The 18,006-nt window shown below is 38.9% G+C and overlaps 6 protein-coding genes across 6 annotated transcripts; 3 read left to right on the top strand and 3 right to left on the bottom strand.

Moving 5' to 3' along the window:
- Positions 1 to 477: 477 nt before the first annotated feature.
- On the bottom strand, positions 478 to 1,047 carry K444DRAFT_627476 (uncharacterized protein; the record flags this gene model as incomplete). Its single annotated transcript, XM_024882802.1, has 3 exons — positions 478 to 664; positions 707 to 892; positions 959 to 1,047. 3 exons carry the CDS (start codon positions 1,045 to 1,047, stop codon positions 478 to 480), a joined length of 462 nt encoding a protein of 153 aa, XP_024739461.1.
- Positions 1,048 to 4,036: 2,989 nt separating this feature from the next.
- Positions 4,037 to 4,971, bottom strand: K444DRAFT_610603 (uncharacterized protein). Its single transcript, XM_024879780.1, has one exon. The coding sequence runs from the start codon at positions 4,610 to 4,612 to the stop codon at positions 4,280 to 4,282; it is 333 nt and encodes a 110-aa protein (XP_024739460.1). The 5' UTR covers positions 4,613 to 4,971; the 3' UTR covers positions 4,037 to 4,279.
- Positions 4,972 to 5,870: 899 nt separating this feature from the next.
- K444DRAFT_717329 (uncharacterized protein) lies at positions 5,871 to 6,457 on the top strand (the record flags this gene model as incomplete). The annotated part of the gene is made up of 1 exon (XM_024888402.1): positions 5,871 to 6,457. The coding sequence occupies one exon, from the start codon at positions 5,874 to 5,876 to the stop codon at positions 6,237 to 6,239; it is 366 nt and encodes a 121-aa protein (XP_024739458.1). The 3' UTR covers positions 6,240 to 6,457.
- K444DRAFT_524226 (uncharacterized protein) lies at positions 6,240 to 6,431 on the top strand (the record flags this gene model as incomplete). The annotated part of the gene is made up of 1 exon (XM_024874342.1): positions 6,240 to 6,431. A coding segment is annotated over one exon (192 nt), but the record flags the coding sequence as incomplete, so codon positions are not given.
- An 8,263-nt stretch (positions 6,458 to 14,720) lies between the features above and the next one.
- On the bottom strand, positions 14,721 to 15,065 carry K444DRAFT_525224 (uncharacterized protein; the record flags this gene model as incomplete). Its single annotated transcript, XM_024874427.1, has 2 exons — positions 14,721 to 14,840; positions 14,886 to 15,065. Coding segments are annotated over 2 exons (300 nt in total), but the record flags the coding sequence as incomplete, so codon positions are not given.
- A 758-nt stretch (positions 15,066 to 15,823) lies between these two features.
- K444DRAFT_661693 (HET-domain-containing protein) lies at positions 15,824 to 17,800 on the top strand (the record flags this gene model as incomplete). The annotated part of the gene is made up of 1 exon (XM_024886614.1): positions 15,824 to 17,800. One exon carries the CDS (start codon positions 15,824 to 15,826, stop codon positions 17,798 to 17,800), a length of 1,977 nt encoding a protein of 658 aa, XP_024739456.1.
- Between the last annotated feature and the right edge of the window lie 206 nt (positions 17,801 to 18,006).

Here is an 18,006-nt window from a genome sequence, read left to right as displayed (position 1 = left end):
TATTTCTCTCAAATAAAGAGCTATAGAGAGGATATTAATACTACTATCGGAAACCTGGATTTCTAATACCTAAGTAAATAGTAAGAGAAAAAATGAAGACCTTTATATATACTACAAAACACATCCCCATCCGGCATTCTAACCTAATTACTATCCTGAAATGCCTTAATTCCCTATCTATCTTTTATCCGAGTAAAATATACCTATCTTAGCCAGACTCTCTAAGACTCCCTCCTTAGTCTTGGCATTGCCAACGTAGACCTTATAAGTCTTTATACTGTCTGGCTTAGTAGCTTCATTCTAATGCTCACTAGGACCCGGTCTATCGGGATAAGCTGTCGGATTAACAGGGTTAGGCCAGCTGACCGGCACGAGCCTTTTAATCTTCTACATGGATTGTGGAAGCGTGATAGTCCCCAGGCCTCCAACCTCAATCTCGGCGGTAGGAATAGTAGCAAGGTCGTCGCGCACAACGAATTAGAGCGCGAGGACGTCGGCCAAGCCACGCTTAATAATGTAATTGGCTAGCACCATTATATAGTCTAAGACTTTTATGTCGTCTTTAGCGACGGGCGACGGTCCCTTGGCAAATTCGTATGGGATAAGACAGAGAGTTTCATTCTCGCCGCCCTTAAGCTCGATCTTAAAAGCCAGGCCATGGAGGCTAGCGGGGTCGAGCTCAGTAGCGGGGACAGGACGCATTCACTTGCCGGGGGCAGTTTCGAGCTTGTTCTCGAGCTTGACCTCGCCTGGCTTTAGGGGTTCGTGGCTATGGAGCAGATAGATAGCCAGCTTGCCGACCATATTGTGGTCGACGATCATGCGAACTAGGGCCTTGCGGTCCTCATCGGGCACCTTTAGGTCAGCATCAATGCGAGGGAGGCTCGTGGCACTAGTCCCAAGATTTTAGCACAGGCATCTGAGCTAGAGTTATACTCGGCGGAGGGCAGAGACTTACGTGGTGAAAGACAGGTATATATCCACCTGGTTTAGCGGGCAATGGACACTAGGCACGATATCCATGGTCATAACGCTTAAAGTGGCCATTGTATCGAGTGGTTAGGACGTTAATAATACAGGTTACAGTGCGATCAGGAGAGGTTCAAAACCATTGGGGTTGACCCCACCATATTTATAAAAGCCTTCGCTCTTTCATGAGGCTATAGGGTTAAGCCATCCCTTAATTAGTTTTCTGGGGCTTCCTTTTCTTATCAACGCAACTCGCTTTACAGCGTTCTTCAACGAATCGCGGCCCGAGCCGGTTCACTAGCTCGCCCCATGGGATAATCAGTTTCGCCATGATAATAGCGGGGTTAATGCCCCGCTCGAGGTGGTGGTGGGTGGGTGCTTGCACGCGCAGACCCCCCTAAAAAAGACGTGATCCGTGCACTGGCATCGAAAATAATAGCTTGCCTAGGGAACGGCGGTTGATCAACGCCCTTTTCTGCAGATTTTGACGAATCGCAGCATACTGAGCTCTCAGGCGTTAGAGATTCGGTAGGGACCAACTACAAAATCATCGTGATTTGCGTTATTTATAGGATGAACCATGAACCGTGAACCATCAACTGCAATCACATGACCCATTCTGTGCAGAATCTGCCGGCTATTGCCGAGACAAACCATGCCTCTCAGTCGGAGAAAAGGGTGACTTTTGGTGTTCTCGCGTGCTAATTTCGGCCGCCCTTTTCTCCTACTGAGAGCATGCCCTCTCAGTCTAGCTATCAGAATTCAGAAGCAGAGTCATCGAGCCGGCCCGCGGTTCAGAGGACATAATTTTACGAATAACCAGGATCAGAACTCTCCAGGGCTCACACCGAACGTCAAACCAGGATCCGTTTTGGCTCCCATCCAGCCTATTAGAAGCAAACTTTATTTGGGCTTGGGTGGCTAAAATTAGCTGCTCACCATAACTTCATGACTTTACTCATCCGACAGAAGGGGCCCAAATAGGCTCCATATGCTAAATATAGCTCTATCGTCGTCACCATCGCCCTGGCTAAATCTCTTGTCACAGGATCGACTCCTCCACTGAAGTTATTCTAATAGATATTGATTCGAAGAACAGTGAAGTCCTGTAGATTTTGCGATGCGGAATAAAGAAAAAATATTATAATCTCAGCCTTACGCCACAAACGTTGCGAGCCACCTGCTCGGGATGCGGATATGCAACAATTGATTAGATTTCTCACGTGACAATTAATCCATGAAGCGGATTGAAATTTGTAGGAAATAGATACAATATCTTGAGAATATATGCTCTACCTAATGCTACCGGACGACCTCACTCGACGTTAGCCTGCATTCGCGAGTCATGTTCAGACAACAGGAGAGACAGAGGCCTCTAGCTCTCCATTGATGTCCAGTCAACTCCGTTGCCATTCAACTGGCTGGCTGACCTCGAGAACCTTCGAGAGTCGCAAGAGTCTCGGCGTTCAAAGACAATTGGAACCACAGTCAACCAGACCACCATACGGCGTCGGTGTTATGCGGGCCGGACAGGAGCCAGTCTTGGAAGTTCATCAAATGAAGTCTTCTTTTTCACTTTTTCAAGAATACAGACAAAGCGATAATAGACATCATTTCAAAATTGCATTCTTATCTATTACTGTAATTAACTGTCTAAATAATATTTGCGTCGAAGCAGTAATTTCAAAAAGATGTACGAGCTTGATGTCGCCAGGTACGGAAAGTGGCCCAGCTCCAATTTTGGCTGCCTATCAAAAATGGCTTATTAAGGGTCAGAAATAGGCCGGACAAGTTCTTTAAAAGGCCAGATCTCTTTAGTAGCCACGACCTCAATCCGCTAATTCATACCGTGCTAGTCGTTATACCTTTTCCATGTTAAGGCGACGTTGGCCTCGGTTCCTACCGCGGCCGTCCTCATATAGCTAAGCTTACTAGTAATCTCCGAGAAGTCAAGCCATAGCTTAGAATCAGGTCCTTGGATGGCTCTATTAGAGCGGCCGACTTCTGGGGTATACCGCAATTGCCCCGATATGACCCTAAGAAAGTCCCCTGGCTATATGGGGATGACTAGGTACGGGCCCATGACTATCTTTGAGGCAGGAGTCCTATTAAGCTTTCGCTTTCTATTTAGTGAACCTTTGTAAGGTACGAGGCAGATATAAATAGTATTATTGCGCTTGGATAGACCATTAATGCCGTCTCGAAATACGTCTGCAGTATTTTGTAATGACTGCTTTTCCGGCCGTAATATGTTATCGAAGCTCGCTAGGTATGACTGCTCTTCCTCGTTATTTAGTGCTTGCGTTCCATTTATCTAGTTAACCGAGAAACCTTTTAATGCCTTCTTAATAATCTTCTGGTGTAAATTAGTATTACCGGACAAGTCGTTAGCCCGCTTAGCGAGTACTCTCATTTATACTTCCTTTATATAGGGGTAGTATACTTGATTCCATTTCCTGACTATTTGGAGCGAGTCCTTGGTTTTGTTAAAGAAACGTCTATTAAAGCCTCCTGTCCGGAAGAAGAGGATATATACTAAACTATTTCTTAGCATGCGAGCTTTGGCGTCTTCTATCTTAGTACTACCGCCTTCTACCCGTATGTTATGAAGGAACTTCCAAAAACGATGGTATTTCCGGTAATTCTCCGGGCTTCTTCCTTTCGAGATAATATTAATAAGCTCCTTAATAGCCTCGGCCTCTGCCTGACTAGCGTTAGCGGGTGACCCAGGATTATCTCTAGATTACGCTCGAGTATTGGCCTCTGCTAACTTTATAACGTAGTTATATTAAAAAGTCTCCTTCTATAGGTTAACTGCCTGGAGACTTTCGAGACCTGCTTGTTCCTTCTTTAATTCCCGTTTGATCCTGTCCCGCCTAATAGTATTAAAATAGGTTATTACGTCTATAGGAGACTTCATAATTATGCCCATACCCTTGAGTATTTTTGTGACTAAATAATCTCTATTCTGGAAGTCGGCCGTCTTCTCATGATACTTTACGTATGTCTACAGAATACCTGACATGATTAGTATAGTATCCCCTTCTAGGTATAGCTCTTTTACCTCTTTAGAAACCGTTATATGGTTCGTTTGCGAGGATGCGAAGGGTAATCTTATTATAGAATCATGCGAAGAATGGTAATGACCTAAGGTTGCCAGTACTAGCTAATCTGGTATACTAAGTGAATTCTGCTGAGACTCATGGGTATGCCCACTAGCCTTTGGGCTAAACGTGCTATCGGTAGGGTCGGCTGTACTCACTGGGTGTGTGCAGGCGGCAGGGAGGCAGGCTTGATCGAAGCCTTCACGCTATGTATTTGCCTCGGGCAATGAACCTACGATGAAGAAGCTTGATGGTCCTGTTACAGGTTCTGATGGAGCGGCAAGCTCATTAGCAGAGACAGCAGGACAAGCTCTTTCATAAGTTGGGGAGGTCTCCGGAGCTGGTGACGCATGCTGTGGGTTCTCCTCCATCGTACAGACTGGGCTCCTAGCTGGCAGATGGCTGTCAATAATAGCCATGCTATTATTCAGCTGTGGGGCATGCTCTTCGGGTATAGCAGACTCGGGGGTTGAGGGAACTCCTTCTGAGGCCTGCACCGTCGGTTTCTCGATCAGGAACCCCCTTGCCGGTGACAGCATGCAGCGCTCATTGCATCAAACGCCCTCGGATTTGACAATGGACCATGGCTGATGCGTGCGGGCAGCGACTGACAGCATCTAGGAAGAAGTGGCGTAATCCTCAAACTTGGACGAAAGCCCGTTTCCCTGCAGCGCACCCATTAAAGCTCACGTATCGTCGTTCTGCGATCACCAAGTCTTGCGAGCTTTTGAATCTTGTTTCGATTCCATGAGGAAGTGGATGTTGTCGAATAGGTCCACAGGCTTCCTTCTTGACCAGACTTCCTAGCTTCCCATTCCATCTGTACGGAGGTATCACTTATGGATGATGAAGTGGGCTGTATCGTCGTTAATATATTATATATGGTGCGTAATCTGCCTTGAGTTGAGCCCAAGTCCTTGGAAGACGGCCAGGGCACCTTGTGATAGCGGAGTCGAACCCTCGACCGAGGCTTTGGCGTCCTTCCAGTGTAGATTGCACGAAAAGGCACGCCGCTAGGGCATAGTACGTGTGAGCGTATGCTGTCGCAGTATGTATTCTGGAAGGATTCAAGTCGCTTAGCGAGAGCTGACGACGGTTTTAGTTGATAAGATATTGCTTGAACTAGACTCTTAATTTTTCGCCCTGCTTTGGAATCGTGATTAGTAAGATAAATATAACCACCTAAACGTGCTATAAGCTCATATGATTTCTCATCCCTTGCTTATATCTTCGCAAATCCTCAAGCTGGCGCTTCTTCCTATTCCATATCATCTTATCCTAACTTTATAATATTTTAAACTTCATTTGCGAGACGGCCAACTCGTAGAGGATAGTAGGACCTTATAATTAGTGGATGATGAGATGCTCGATTAACAGAGATGCGAAGCTGATATGGCAAGTACTAGTATAGATGAAGTAATATGTGGTAGAGAGTCAATAATAAAGAGCATGGAAAACCTAAGTTGGCAATATTAGAGGAGAGAAGCATGTTTGGTGGGCAGCGTCTCACCTTAGCGCCGGAGCGAGGTGCCGTTGTCACGTGTAGCAATTTTTGATCAGAATCGGACCGACGAGTTTGGCTCTGCTATCCCCCCCCCCATAAATACTTACCCACCGTACTGTAATGCATCACGTGGCTATATAAGTAGGGCAAATCAGGAACGGTGGAAGGCGCCAGCCTTATAACTAACCGCGCAGAATATCAGGCTACTTCGACAAAAAAGCAGGACCTTTTTGGGGAGGACTGTCGCGTATTGTCCACCAAGGCTACTTCTCGAGTCTTTCTCTGTTCCAAAAATCATGACTAGCACTGCCAGTGGTTCGGGCAAGATCAATATCGATATCAGCTTATCATTTACTTATGAGAATAAGCCTCTTCAAGCAAATCAATACCGACTTCTCAAACTTCTTGAAACCAGCACCGAGGACGAAATATATGTTTCACTTTCAATCTGCTCTTTGGATTTTGAGCAACGAGACTCTTCTTACTATGCTCTTTCCTATACCTGGGGGCATCCTTATAACGAAAAGGAGGACCAATCCAAATCAACATCTAACGGAAACCCACCAACTATTATTTATGGCGAAACGCGAGTAGAGATTAGGAGGAACTTATTTAAAGCCTTATTACAACTCACAGCAAAACGATATTTTATATATCTCTAGATCAATGCAATTTATATCGATCAGACAGATAAAGTTAAAAGGACCCAACAAATTAGATTAATGGCTGAGATCTACTCGAAGGCTAAGGAGGTTTTCATCTGGCTAGGTCAAGGAGATGACGAATCTGAACTGGCAATCGCTCTACTCAATAAGTATGGGGTACTCCGCTTGTATTCTCTTGGGCAGGACTAACACATACCCTTCAATGACCGAAAGTTCTTGGCGAGCCACAACTTAGACCCCCTGACTGAAAGCCAATAGAGGTCTATTCTTATATTCTACTGCCGGAGATAGTTCCGGAGAGTATGGACGTTGCAAGAAGCGTCGTTAGCATATAATAAGCGAATATTCTGTGGGTCCGAGGAGTTCGATCTTGATCTAGCAATGCTCTTTGCCGCATTTATCATGAGTATCGGATGGGTGTAAGACCTATATATCCTTGGGCAAGATCTGCCATATAGAAGAGATAATGGGTTTGCGGAAGCAGCTTCACTCTTGGAATAGATAGGAAGCAACTGGCAGGGGAAAGAACTCGGTTTGCTCCTATCAGATTCGATCTCGTCAAGACAATATCGCGAACCAACTCCAGAAGATATATGGCTCGCGACAGTCAATCGCCTCATACGTTATACACGCATGCGAGGAGCTGCGAAGCCAGAAGATAAGATTCTGGCCCCTCTTACACTCGCATCGAAGTTCATGTGGGATGTCATGCCCACCATGAAGGTGGAGCTAACGAGGCTGATAGAGTGCCAGTTGAACTCGCAGTAGTTATATACTAAATTCACCACCTTCATAATTAACTCATCATTTAATTTGGCTATATTATCACAGGCGAATAGAGATCTTCTGAATACTAAGCTTCCTTCTTGGGTTCCCGATTATAACACTAAAGACAAGGGAAGCTTGCTTAACCATAGAAGTTTCAATGCAACCAGGTTCCTTTGCAAGGAGGGTGCACCGTATAATCGAGGTAAGATAACAGCTCCTATATCCTACTCCGAGGTGGAGCTGAAGTGACCCTGTAGCACAAGTTTTCGTTGCCTCGGGATTACTCCGCGTCAAAGGAATCATATTTTGTCAAATTAATAAAATTGCAATTAATTAGACAGAGTTTTGCGTGATCAATTCTTGGTATCGGATTGTTCAAAAGCTACCATGGCCTTATCCAAGCCGTCAAACAGAAGTTCTCTGGCGAGCACTCATCGCAGATTACTACAACCTCCGCGATCCTGCCACTTATGAAGCCCAGGACTCCTTTCGCCAATTCATCGCATACTCTATGGCCATGAAGTTTATTTATGGCGAAAGGAAACTAAACATGGGCTACAATAAAGTGTGGCAATGTCATACGTGGTACGATAAGCTTTTTAAGAATAAGGGTATCCTGCCAGCTCAAAATGCGATAGATACTACAAAGCAGAGAATTGACAAATTATTACAAATTAGCCCAGAATCTGTAGCAGTTCTGAGTGGAGCTCGACCTGCCTTACCTACGCAAATAATAACCGAGAATACAGATATACTTCGATACAATTATCACACTCAGTTCAACCGAGTAGCAAATCATCTCTTTATCTCTAGTAGCGGTTATATTGGGCTGGTACCAGACCAGGCAAAGCCATCTAATTCCATCTGCTTTATCCAAGGCGCAAGGGCGCCATTTGTCGTGCGGCAAGGGTTAAGGTATCGGTACTAGTTAATCGGCGAGTGTTACTTGCATGGGTTGATGAAAGGCGAACTTTCTGAGTTCGGGCTATATCCAGAGGATATCCTCCTAGAGTAACGCAAATCAAATATATTATATGTTAATGGAGGAACCCTATCTCGGTCACCTTTTCCGGAGCACTATATAGAGAGCATGCAATTACAAATTAAAATATAGCCCCAATTAGTCTTAATATCAACTTTCCAAATTTGCTACGGGGGAAGTTATTACACCTTACATTTCCTGAAATGAATTCTGACCTCCTTGAGCCCCTAAATAAGCTATTTCCGGTTTATATCCTCTCTGCTCTGTCTTACCGTTAGTAAGGTTAGTAGTAATTAGCGAGCTTGAAGGAATATGTTAAAAATTGATACAAATAGGGCAAGTGAATAAAATTTGTATTATCTCGGATATAATACTAAGCTGTGCTAGTTATGCGATCAGAGAGGCTTTTCCAAGAAGCCCCTCCTCGCATAGTCAATTAATTAGTAAAGTGCAAACTATTTCTCTAAAGGAGCCGCACGAATAAGCGGCTTAAAAGGCATAATTTTCCGAATAACCAAGACTAGAACCCTCTAGGATTTATAGGAACTAGCCTCTATATTTTTATTAATACCTTCCCATTTTAAGCACACATTTGCCATACCGCCGGAGTAAATAACCTGTATCTGGTTTAGGATTCCCGTGACTTATAAATAGTCTAACCAAAGATTTAGTATAGGTCCCTTAAAGGCTTGCGCAATATTATAGTACTCCGAGAATCAAATCTTACCAGAGAAAATACCTAATAAGTTACCTGGGAATACGGGAATAATAAGAAAGACATTAACCAGCTTATTAGCGCCAGGTTAAAGTAATATAAAGAATAATTTATTTGTTCCCGATTCTATATAAGCATCTTCTATAAGCCGTTTCGGATTACTCTCGGTTAAGGTAGCTATATAACTACTTATAAGCTTATATAATACTTCTTCTTTATTAGAGTATTACGTATTAGATCTATTATCCCAAGCTAATTCTAGTATACTTAATATCTTAGTAATAGATATAATATAATAGGTCTAGCCTACCTAAGAAGTTACCTTTAGCCTACTCGAGCGCTCGGAGTTTAATTTATCTAATATAGCCAGAATATACTTTTTTCCAGGACATAATAATATTTATTAGTTCTCTTAGAAAGTACTTCCTTCTAGGGAAAAACTTATAATACTTATTAAATTTAGTATTTTAATAAAATAGGATAGTTACTATATTAGTATTCTTTATATTATATAAATCCTTTTACTATAGTTAGTATCTTTACTAGTTTTTATTACAAGTTCTAATACTAACTAGAGTAATAAATTCAGCTACTATAGCCTTCTCCTATAATATATATTCGCTAGTAGGTTCTTTACTAGCTATAAGTAATAATAAGTTAATAGTCTTAGTATATCTCTTAATAATATCCTAATAAAAGGCTTCCTCCCACGCTTTTTAAAGGCTAATATCTATATAACCTGCTCTTGACTTTATAATTTTTTTAATTATAATTTTAAAAGATTTTATTATAAGGTTTTATTTCATATATCTTTGGATTTTGGCCATATTTATTATAGTTTCTATATTTATATTTTAGAGGCCAAACCTACTAACCTAAATATATATCTTTATTACCTTTAGTAATATAAATATTATAATATCTACTATATTTTTAGATTATAATATTTCTAATATACTTCCTTCTAAAAAGTAAGTTATTTGAGAAATTAAACCTGGAATATTTAAGGCATTCATAATATTAAGTATTAATATAATAGGACTCTTGTCTTCTAGTACTACGCGGCCCTCTATAGCCATATCTAGTAATTATAAGAGAGATCTTTATACTAAAATTTCGACTAGTTATTAAGACTTGTCTATAAAAATAACCAAGCCTAAGCCCTTAATTAAGAAAATAATTAATAGCGACTTATATCTCGAGTTCTCTAACTATACTTTAAATAATCTTTATTTATGCTTCCGTTTATTTAGTCTATCTATTCCGGCATAACTTATAATATTATTAGATTTATTAGGATTTATTTACTATAATGAAATTCGAAACCATATTAAAAAAGGAAAAGGAAATAAAAACAAAAAAGTTAGTAGAGAGATTAAAGTAAAGAAAAAAGAAAATAATAACAAATAATAAGATATTAGAGGTAATAATACGAGAGATTATAATAATAAAGAAATAATAGATTTCATAATAGTATTATTAATATCTTTACTACTATTATTATTATTATTAATACTTAGTAGGTAATTAGTAAAGTTACTAGGGCAGCCTAGTTTAATTTAATATAAATAGGCTAGATATAGTTAATTCGAACCTAATTACCCATAAATACTACTTACTAAGTTTAAAAAACATAACTATTTCCTGCTATAATATAGTATTATTAGTATTAGTAATACTATTCTCTATAAGTATAGCGCGAAACATGCTTTACGTCTACTTCATAAATCGCGCGGCCTATAAAGCCGCATTATCTATTATAGAGGCCATATTATAAGAGATAGGAAGAAAAGTAATAGTAATATTAAGAGAAGTAATAATAATAGTAATAGAATTAAAAGGCAACATATTACTTATAAAGATCTTCTAGAACCTTCTATATACTTTAGTAGGAATACGAATAGTAAGTAATTAAAACTCTATAACAAGTTTAGAGTTTTTTACTAAGAGAAGAACTTCATTTCATAAAAGCCTTAATTATTTTATAGAAATAGATTATATAGTACTTAGTTATTTCTTAAATATCTAAAGTTCCCTATATCTATTCTAATACTACCTATTCCTAACTGCCCTATTTCATATTTCCGTATAAACGGAATAAGGTAAGATAATACACAAGAGAATTAAATTAATACTTATGTGTACTAATTACCTTTAGTAAAGATAATATTCTAAAGTACTCAAGATATAGCTATAATATTAAATAAATTAAACCGGATAAAAGAGATAGGAATTAAGGTAGCTTGGTTTATAAAGAGGCATTAGGCTATATAAAGAGAGGCTTTATATAAAGGACCTTAGTAATAAAGTTAACTTATAGAAAATATAAGAGTAGCTAAGGTTAATAGCTAGCTATTCTTTCTTTACTAAGGGCTAATAAAGATATATAATAGATTAGTTTAGTAATCGTACTAACTAATATATATAGTGAATCCGTTTTAGTAGTCCTAGTAATACTAATAATAATATATATGGATCTATTTAGTAATTACGCTAATAGGGTAATTCCCGTCTTTATTCTATTCTTCCGTGAAACGTTTTCCTGCAAATCTTTAAACCTTTATAAAAGTAATGTTATAAAGTACTCGGGAAAAGAAGTTATTACTAGAGTTACTAATATATAATCTTTATTAGATTAAAGAAATAGATCCCGCTAGTAAAGTAAATTTTTTATTCTAGTTAGTACATTTTCAGGGTTTTTATAACCGCTCACCTGTAAGAAAGTCTTATTTTCTCTTGTCTTTTACTCTCTGAATTTGAATATTATTAGGGAATTCCCAAAGAATTCTAAATATAGAATCGCGAGATAGTTTAATCTCTCCTTACTAAAAAAGGCTTCATAATTCTATTACAAGAATTAAGAAATGCCTCCAAGAATAAAGGCAATATTAATTAGAAGAGCTATAACCTAGTAATATTTATAAGCCTTTTCTAATTAGTTTAAACGGGAAAAGCATATCTTAAAGCCAAATTTCGTCTATCTATAAGGTTTATAAGAAGATCCGCTAGAAGAATTTTCTCCGAAATATTATAATATATAATAAAAATCAGAAATTAAAAACATTTCCATATAAAATTCTATAGATATTACGTTTAGTATCTGGGTTCCGGACTCTCTTTCTAATTATTTATACACGGAATTCTTTATTTAACTACTAGGTATAGAATATTATTATATATTATATTTTCAGATCAGATAATTAATTAGGTGAGATTATATAATAAAGGCTATTTTTTATTATATGTTATAGAAAAAAAAAACGGCAATACTATTAGACTACCTCGTCTAGGGTAATTAAGCCACCCCTATTCCTCCTATATAAATAATGCCCTGCTTTATATAGGGATTAGGATTAAGATCCGTGATTCTTTAGGTATTAATAATTCTATCTAATAGGTTATACCTCTTTATGCGCCCGCCGTTTTCTATAACATGTAATAAATATTACCTTTATTCTCCCTAATATTACTAATAATCCAAAGTCTTTTAGTTAGTTATTATTTATTATGCTATGTACTAGTACTAGTTATAAGTGAAATATAGCTTATAAATACAAGTTAAACTACCCTTAATTATAGCGCCTGTATATTAATAAGTATATTATTAATAGCTATAGAACTCTTGCCTTATAATAGCAAAAATAATATAAATTAAGTAATATAATAATAGAGCCCGCGAACTTATACCTTTAAATATTTATTATTAGTATCTATAAAGTTAAGCTCAAAATACTAATTTTCTGCCTTATAGCTATTATCTAATTAGTTTATAAAAGTAATCTAAAAGCAAAATAGGGGATTCTAATTTTAAATCGTACTAAATATATTATTTATTATTAGCATGCCTGCCTTACCTTATGCCTTATATAATCTACTTTATTAAAATAAAGAATTATATTAATATTAAAAGCCATACTTATAGAGAAATATTATAAAGTATCTTAGGCATTTAGTATAATATTTCCTTTATACTATAGAACTATTAATTAAGAACCAAGTACTATATAACTCATAATTTTTATATCTAGATTAGGAAATCTTTATCTTTTACTAAGTCCTATTATTAATAGCTCCAAATATAGCCTGGCTAGCTAGGTATACTATGTGGCAGACTATTAGATCCGCGGGAAGTACTTGCAGGAGCTAGAGACCCTCTATAGCGGGAATATCTAGTAAAATAAAGCCCAAATAAAAGATATATTTTAATATCTCTTATTTTCGTTTCAAATTTTACTAATACTTAGAAAAAATTAGTTATATACTCGAGATAGCCTTCCTAACTATTAATAATCCCTTAACTCCTTAACTTATTATTATATTAACTATAGAATTCAAAATAGTATAATAAACTCGCCGGAACTTCTTCCTAGCCTCTAGAAACTAGAGCTCAAACTTACTTCTAATAATATTAAGTTAGGAGTTCAAGATAGGAGTCCTTAAGATCTTTTACTAGTAGAGGAAGTAATCTTCTACTCGTAATTATTAAAAATATAAAAAGAATTAATAATTATTTAAATAACTATAGATTAGGAAAATAAAATTCTAAGCATGCCCTTAGGCATATGGCTTTTCCTTATTACAGAACATATTCTAATAAATATTAAATTAATACTTATATTACTATAGCCCCTAACTCTTACTTAACTAAGCTCGCTAGTATAATTAGATATAACGGATAGTAGGGTATTTGCATGGCACTTTAAACCAAATAGGAAGCAGGTCTTTATATAGATAACTAGCTACTTATATATCAGGTCTACTTATAGGTATTATTATGGTTTGAGCGGAAGGAGACGCCGTTTGCTATTACTATCGCTTGGGCGGCGAGAGAAGGCACTAATATCTAAAATCAAATGCCTTAATTTGAGTCTAGATAGAGAATTCATTACGTTATTTATAGTACTATTCAAGAATGGCTCTTTTAATAATATTGAGAATATTAAAGCTCTAGTAATATTAGCGAGGATAGTTTTAATAATATAGCTTAGGGCTATTAATAAAAGATAAAAGCCAGTTATTAAGGATCTAGTCCCTTATAAACTAGAGCATATTAAATATCTCGGACTCGCAGGAGATAATTCCCTGGCTATAAACTTCAAAGGGCAAAGATAGAATAAAGAAGAGAGAAACCACGAGGATATAGAATAGGCAGAGGAAACTTCTATTTCGGGAGAAGGTTTTTCTTTAGTTCTCTGTACAGGTTTCATTTAATCCAGAGCTAGGCTCGGAAATTCTACTCATATATGGCCATAATACATGTAATTAATAATAACCTGATGTGAGAGACATATTTTATTGCATGTCGCAATGCTGCCCGAATGCTTGGGCTAGTATGACCTCGAGTGAGCGCCTTGCGGTATATGATATAGAAGAATATTATTAGGCAGAGCCAAGTTTTTGTTATATATCGCAAAGGGCAAAAAGGGGCGTGCAGCCGTTTTACGCCTTAGTAAGGCGAAAAGTGGAGCCCAGAAGGCACAGACTACTAAAGTAGAGCAAAATCAAATCAAATAAGAAGCCCAAAAAAAGCTCGAACCAGGGTATCAGAATTAGAGCAGTTCCAATACTGGAGGTAGCTGAAAGTAGGAGATTATCACGTGAGAGCTTCGGAACGATTTCGGCCGCAAGCCTCTTTTGCCTTTTGCGATATATAGCAAAACAAGTCCCTTATTAAACCTTCCCGGGTTCGCTAAAACCGTTCTCATGGTTGAGTTATTACTGTACCAAGAAATAAGCACCGTACGGTTAAATCTACCATACGATACAGATTAATTGCGGGGTGTAGATATTTCCCAGGATATACTAATATGTGGCTCTCGGTAGTAACAAGTATACGTCTTCTGCCAAGTTATACTTAAGGCAGATAATATCTGTATTTAAAGTAATATACAAGTTACTAGTTATTATTAGTGACCTATTACTCATTATTAATTCTAATTAACTTTCCATTACCCCCGTATTCATAGCACTTAACCCCACTAATCTATCCCCTAGCACCCGTTATGTCTCTAGTCTAAAGGTTCTCAATTCTCGCCATGGGATTATCTCGTCCCTTCCGGCCTTTATAGAGCAGAGATTTGGTGCCTCGTTTTAAGAAGCTAGCCGGTATATATCTCTCTGCCCTAAGATAACTCTAATCCTACAAATTTTTAGATTATAGCCCTTAAATTAAAAGAACGCCACTTATGACTTCTATTAAGCTAAGCGGCCAGGAAGGTCTATCTCTAGATCTATCTCTAGATATATAATTAAAGAGTTTTCCGTTCCTCCGTCCCAAAACATAAATGTCATAGCCAAACTCGCTCCTTAACTCGTCTGCCTTTTCCATAAAGGTGATTTTCCTTCTCCGAAAATTGTCTATTACGCCTTTTGTCGAGCGCCGTTAAGATCGCGGCTTCTCTATGCTTTAAAGAGACTTAGAATATTCCTCCCGGAGTATTATGGGCTATTTGATGCAATGGTTCTCGAGCTCCCTTCGTGGCGTCCTCCGATTAGCTAATAAAGAATATTTCCACAACTCGCGTATATTTTACCTTTTCTCGATATATTATATTAAAGCCGTAGTGTTTTGCCTTTGAGTTCATCTTCTCAATTTCGGTTAGCATTTAATTATAGGAAATAAGAACGATGTCTCACTAGATAATACGATATCACAGCTAATATCTATAGTTATAGACTAAAGATGACTAAATCTTGCCATTTTTTAGAGCAGAGCTAATTGCGAAAGGACAATTCCGATTCTGCGGACGAAATCAAAAGCTAACAGAGATCCGCAGATAGTTGGAAGCTTGTACATTCGAAGGGAGGTGGATCTTTAATGGATATAGTAGAAGGCGAATTGGGTGTCGCTAATCTTTTTTTAAGCGGGCTCCACTTCCTGACTCTTGTGGCTGTGCGCCCTTGCCTGGTTGTACCCAAGGTACCAGAAAGTTGCATCGGACCTAGCCTGATTATATAATACTTAGGCATGTGACCTATTCTAATAATACCTATAACTTGCGGTTAAACTTCGGCCTGTTGCCTAGCTAAATCTTGCCTCGAATAATTTACATCCCATTGCTTTTTGTTAACAATATAGTTTTATTTTATTCTATAGTATTTAGCAATTTTATTATAATGGGTCAATCAGAGTCCAGCCTATCAGAGTCTAGCCTCTATACACCTCTTAACAAAAGTCGCCAAGAGATAAGGCTACTTATGATCCTTCCTTCTGGAGATACAGTGGCTTGCCTTATGAAAACTGTATCCCTTTACGATGCTCCCTCTTTTGTAGCGCTCTCTTACCTGTGGGGGGATCCTTCGAACAGAAAGGAGATTGAGGTTAATGGCCAGACCATCTCAGTTACAACCAACCTAGTTGCAGCATTAGAACACGTCGGCGCTGTTTTGGGGATTTCTCCGGCCCAACATAACAGTCCTGCCGAACTCTGGGTTGACGCCATTTGCATTAATCAATCTGACGTGGATGAGCGGAACTACCAGGTGGCACTTATGCGGTCTATATTCTCTTCTGCGGCGTGCGTGTTTGGTTGGCTTGGCTCCGGCGATGATGAAATGACCCTTGCTATCGAAAGTTTGAATCTTATCGGAGAAGCATTGTATAATCTGGGTCCTGCAGCCGAGGAAAGCGCCCGGCTTGAGTGGATAAAGAACTTCCCAGAGCTCTGTGCAAACGATCTTGGGAAAGAGAACGATAATTATGTCACCGGGAACAGGAGATGGTCTGCAATCGCCAAACTTCTTATTTCGTCTTACTGGGAGCGTGTATGGATCCTTCAAGAGTGCGTCATGGCCAAGCGATTTCTCCTCATGTACTCCTTCCGGGTAATTACTATTCAAGCGCTCATTGATATTTCGACCTGGATTCTCTCTTTGGAGACTGATGGAAGAAAATTGATCTATTCATATGGGCAGCATCTCGGTTTAGCAGCATTCAGCTTCCTTCAGGCAGGAACGCAGCGTTTTGGCCCAATACTGAGAATTTATCGGATCCAAAATGCGATCAACGACGACCAAAATGCGAATAATACTTTATGGGATTTGACAGTTTATACTCACGAGCTCGTCGCAACTAGGCCAGAGGATTATATTTATGGATTACTGGGAATGATGAGAATCCAAATCATTCCAGATTACACAAAGCCACTTCCAGATATATACAGCGAGTTCGTGGCAGAATGGCTGAAATATTGCCAAAGCCCCGCACAGGCCGGCCAGTATAATGAACTTCGTTTTATGAGATTTGCGGGCGTGGGACTATATAGTGGCTGTCTCGGGCTGCCGTCCTGGGCACCAAACTACCCTGAAGTACCAGCGAAAGGATCTCTGCCTCGATTGTCTGTCGGTCCGGATAAATGGGAGCCCTACGCTGACTATAACGTATTCACGGAATCTATCGGAACGAGTTCGGTGTCGGGGCAGACTCTGTATGCCTGGGGTCTGAGGGCTCAGGAAGTAGTCAAAACTTTTCAACTTCCCACTGGTGAAGATATGGAACGGTTCCATTCCTTTCTCGCCGATTACTGTCAGCGCCACCCTTGCTACATCACCGGTCTATCCCCATTGAGGGCGGTTATTCAAGTTCTATGTTGTGAAAGAAGTTCCAAGCATGAAATCCTGTCTATGCTCCGAATTATTGATATGCTGCTTTTTTTTTTTTTCACTGGCGAAAAATTCTCTCCATTGCTTTTTCAACTCGCTGGGCTAGGCAAAATGCCCGAGATACATACACGAGATATTATCCAGAAATTATATCCTGAGTGCGACGAAGATGTAATACAAGAAGCGCTTTTATTACAACAAAGAGGTCCGCATCCGGATTTAATGAATTATGTTCGGCATTCTACTTATATTGTAGAAAACTGGGCAATTGTTGAGACCTCTTGTGGATATTTGGGCATGGCGCCAAAAGGTACCCTTAAAGGCGACTTTGTCTGTATTCTTAAAGGCAGTAATTATCCTATGATATTAAGGAAAAGTGGAGGCTTTTATATCCATGTCGGGACCAGCTATATCGAAGGATTTATGGAAGGTGAAGCAATAGACTTGGTAAAGTCAAATAAATCCCAGGTTGAATTATTTAAAATTAAATAAAAAATAAAAATAAACTTTTTTGTTGCACATTGGTATTGCAGAGGTTACTATGCACCGGAAGTAGCAGAGTGTAAAGACAGGTCGTCCTTACTCTTGATTTCGATCACGTGACTTATTTGCCAACACCTCTGCTCAGACTAGACTTAAGGAGAGAGAGAAGGGGAGGGGGGGTCAACGTGGTTTGTTCTTGGGGGAGGTCACCGCCA

Source organism: Hyaloscypha bicolor (assembly GCF_002865645.1).
Source record: "Hyaloscypha bicolor E unplaced genomic scaffold K444scaffold_53, whole genome shotgun sequence".
Classification (NCBI taxonomy): domain Eukaryota; kingdom Fungi; phylum Ascomycota; class Leotiomycetes; order Helotiales; family Hyaloscyphaceae; genus Hyaloscypha; species Hyaloscypha bicolor.
Note: the sequence above shows the minus strand (reverse complement) of the source record. Positions and strands in the feature narration are given on the sequence as shown.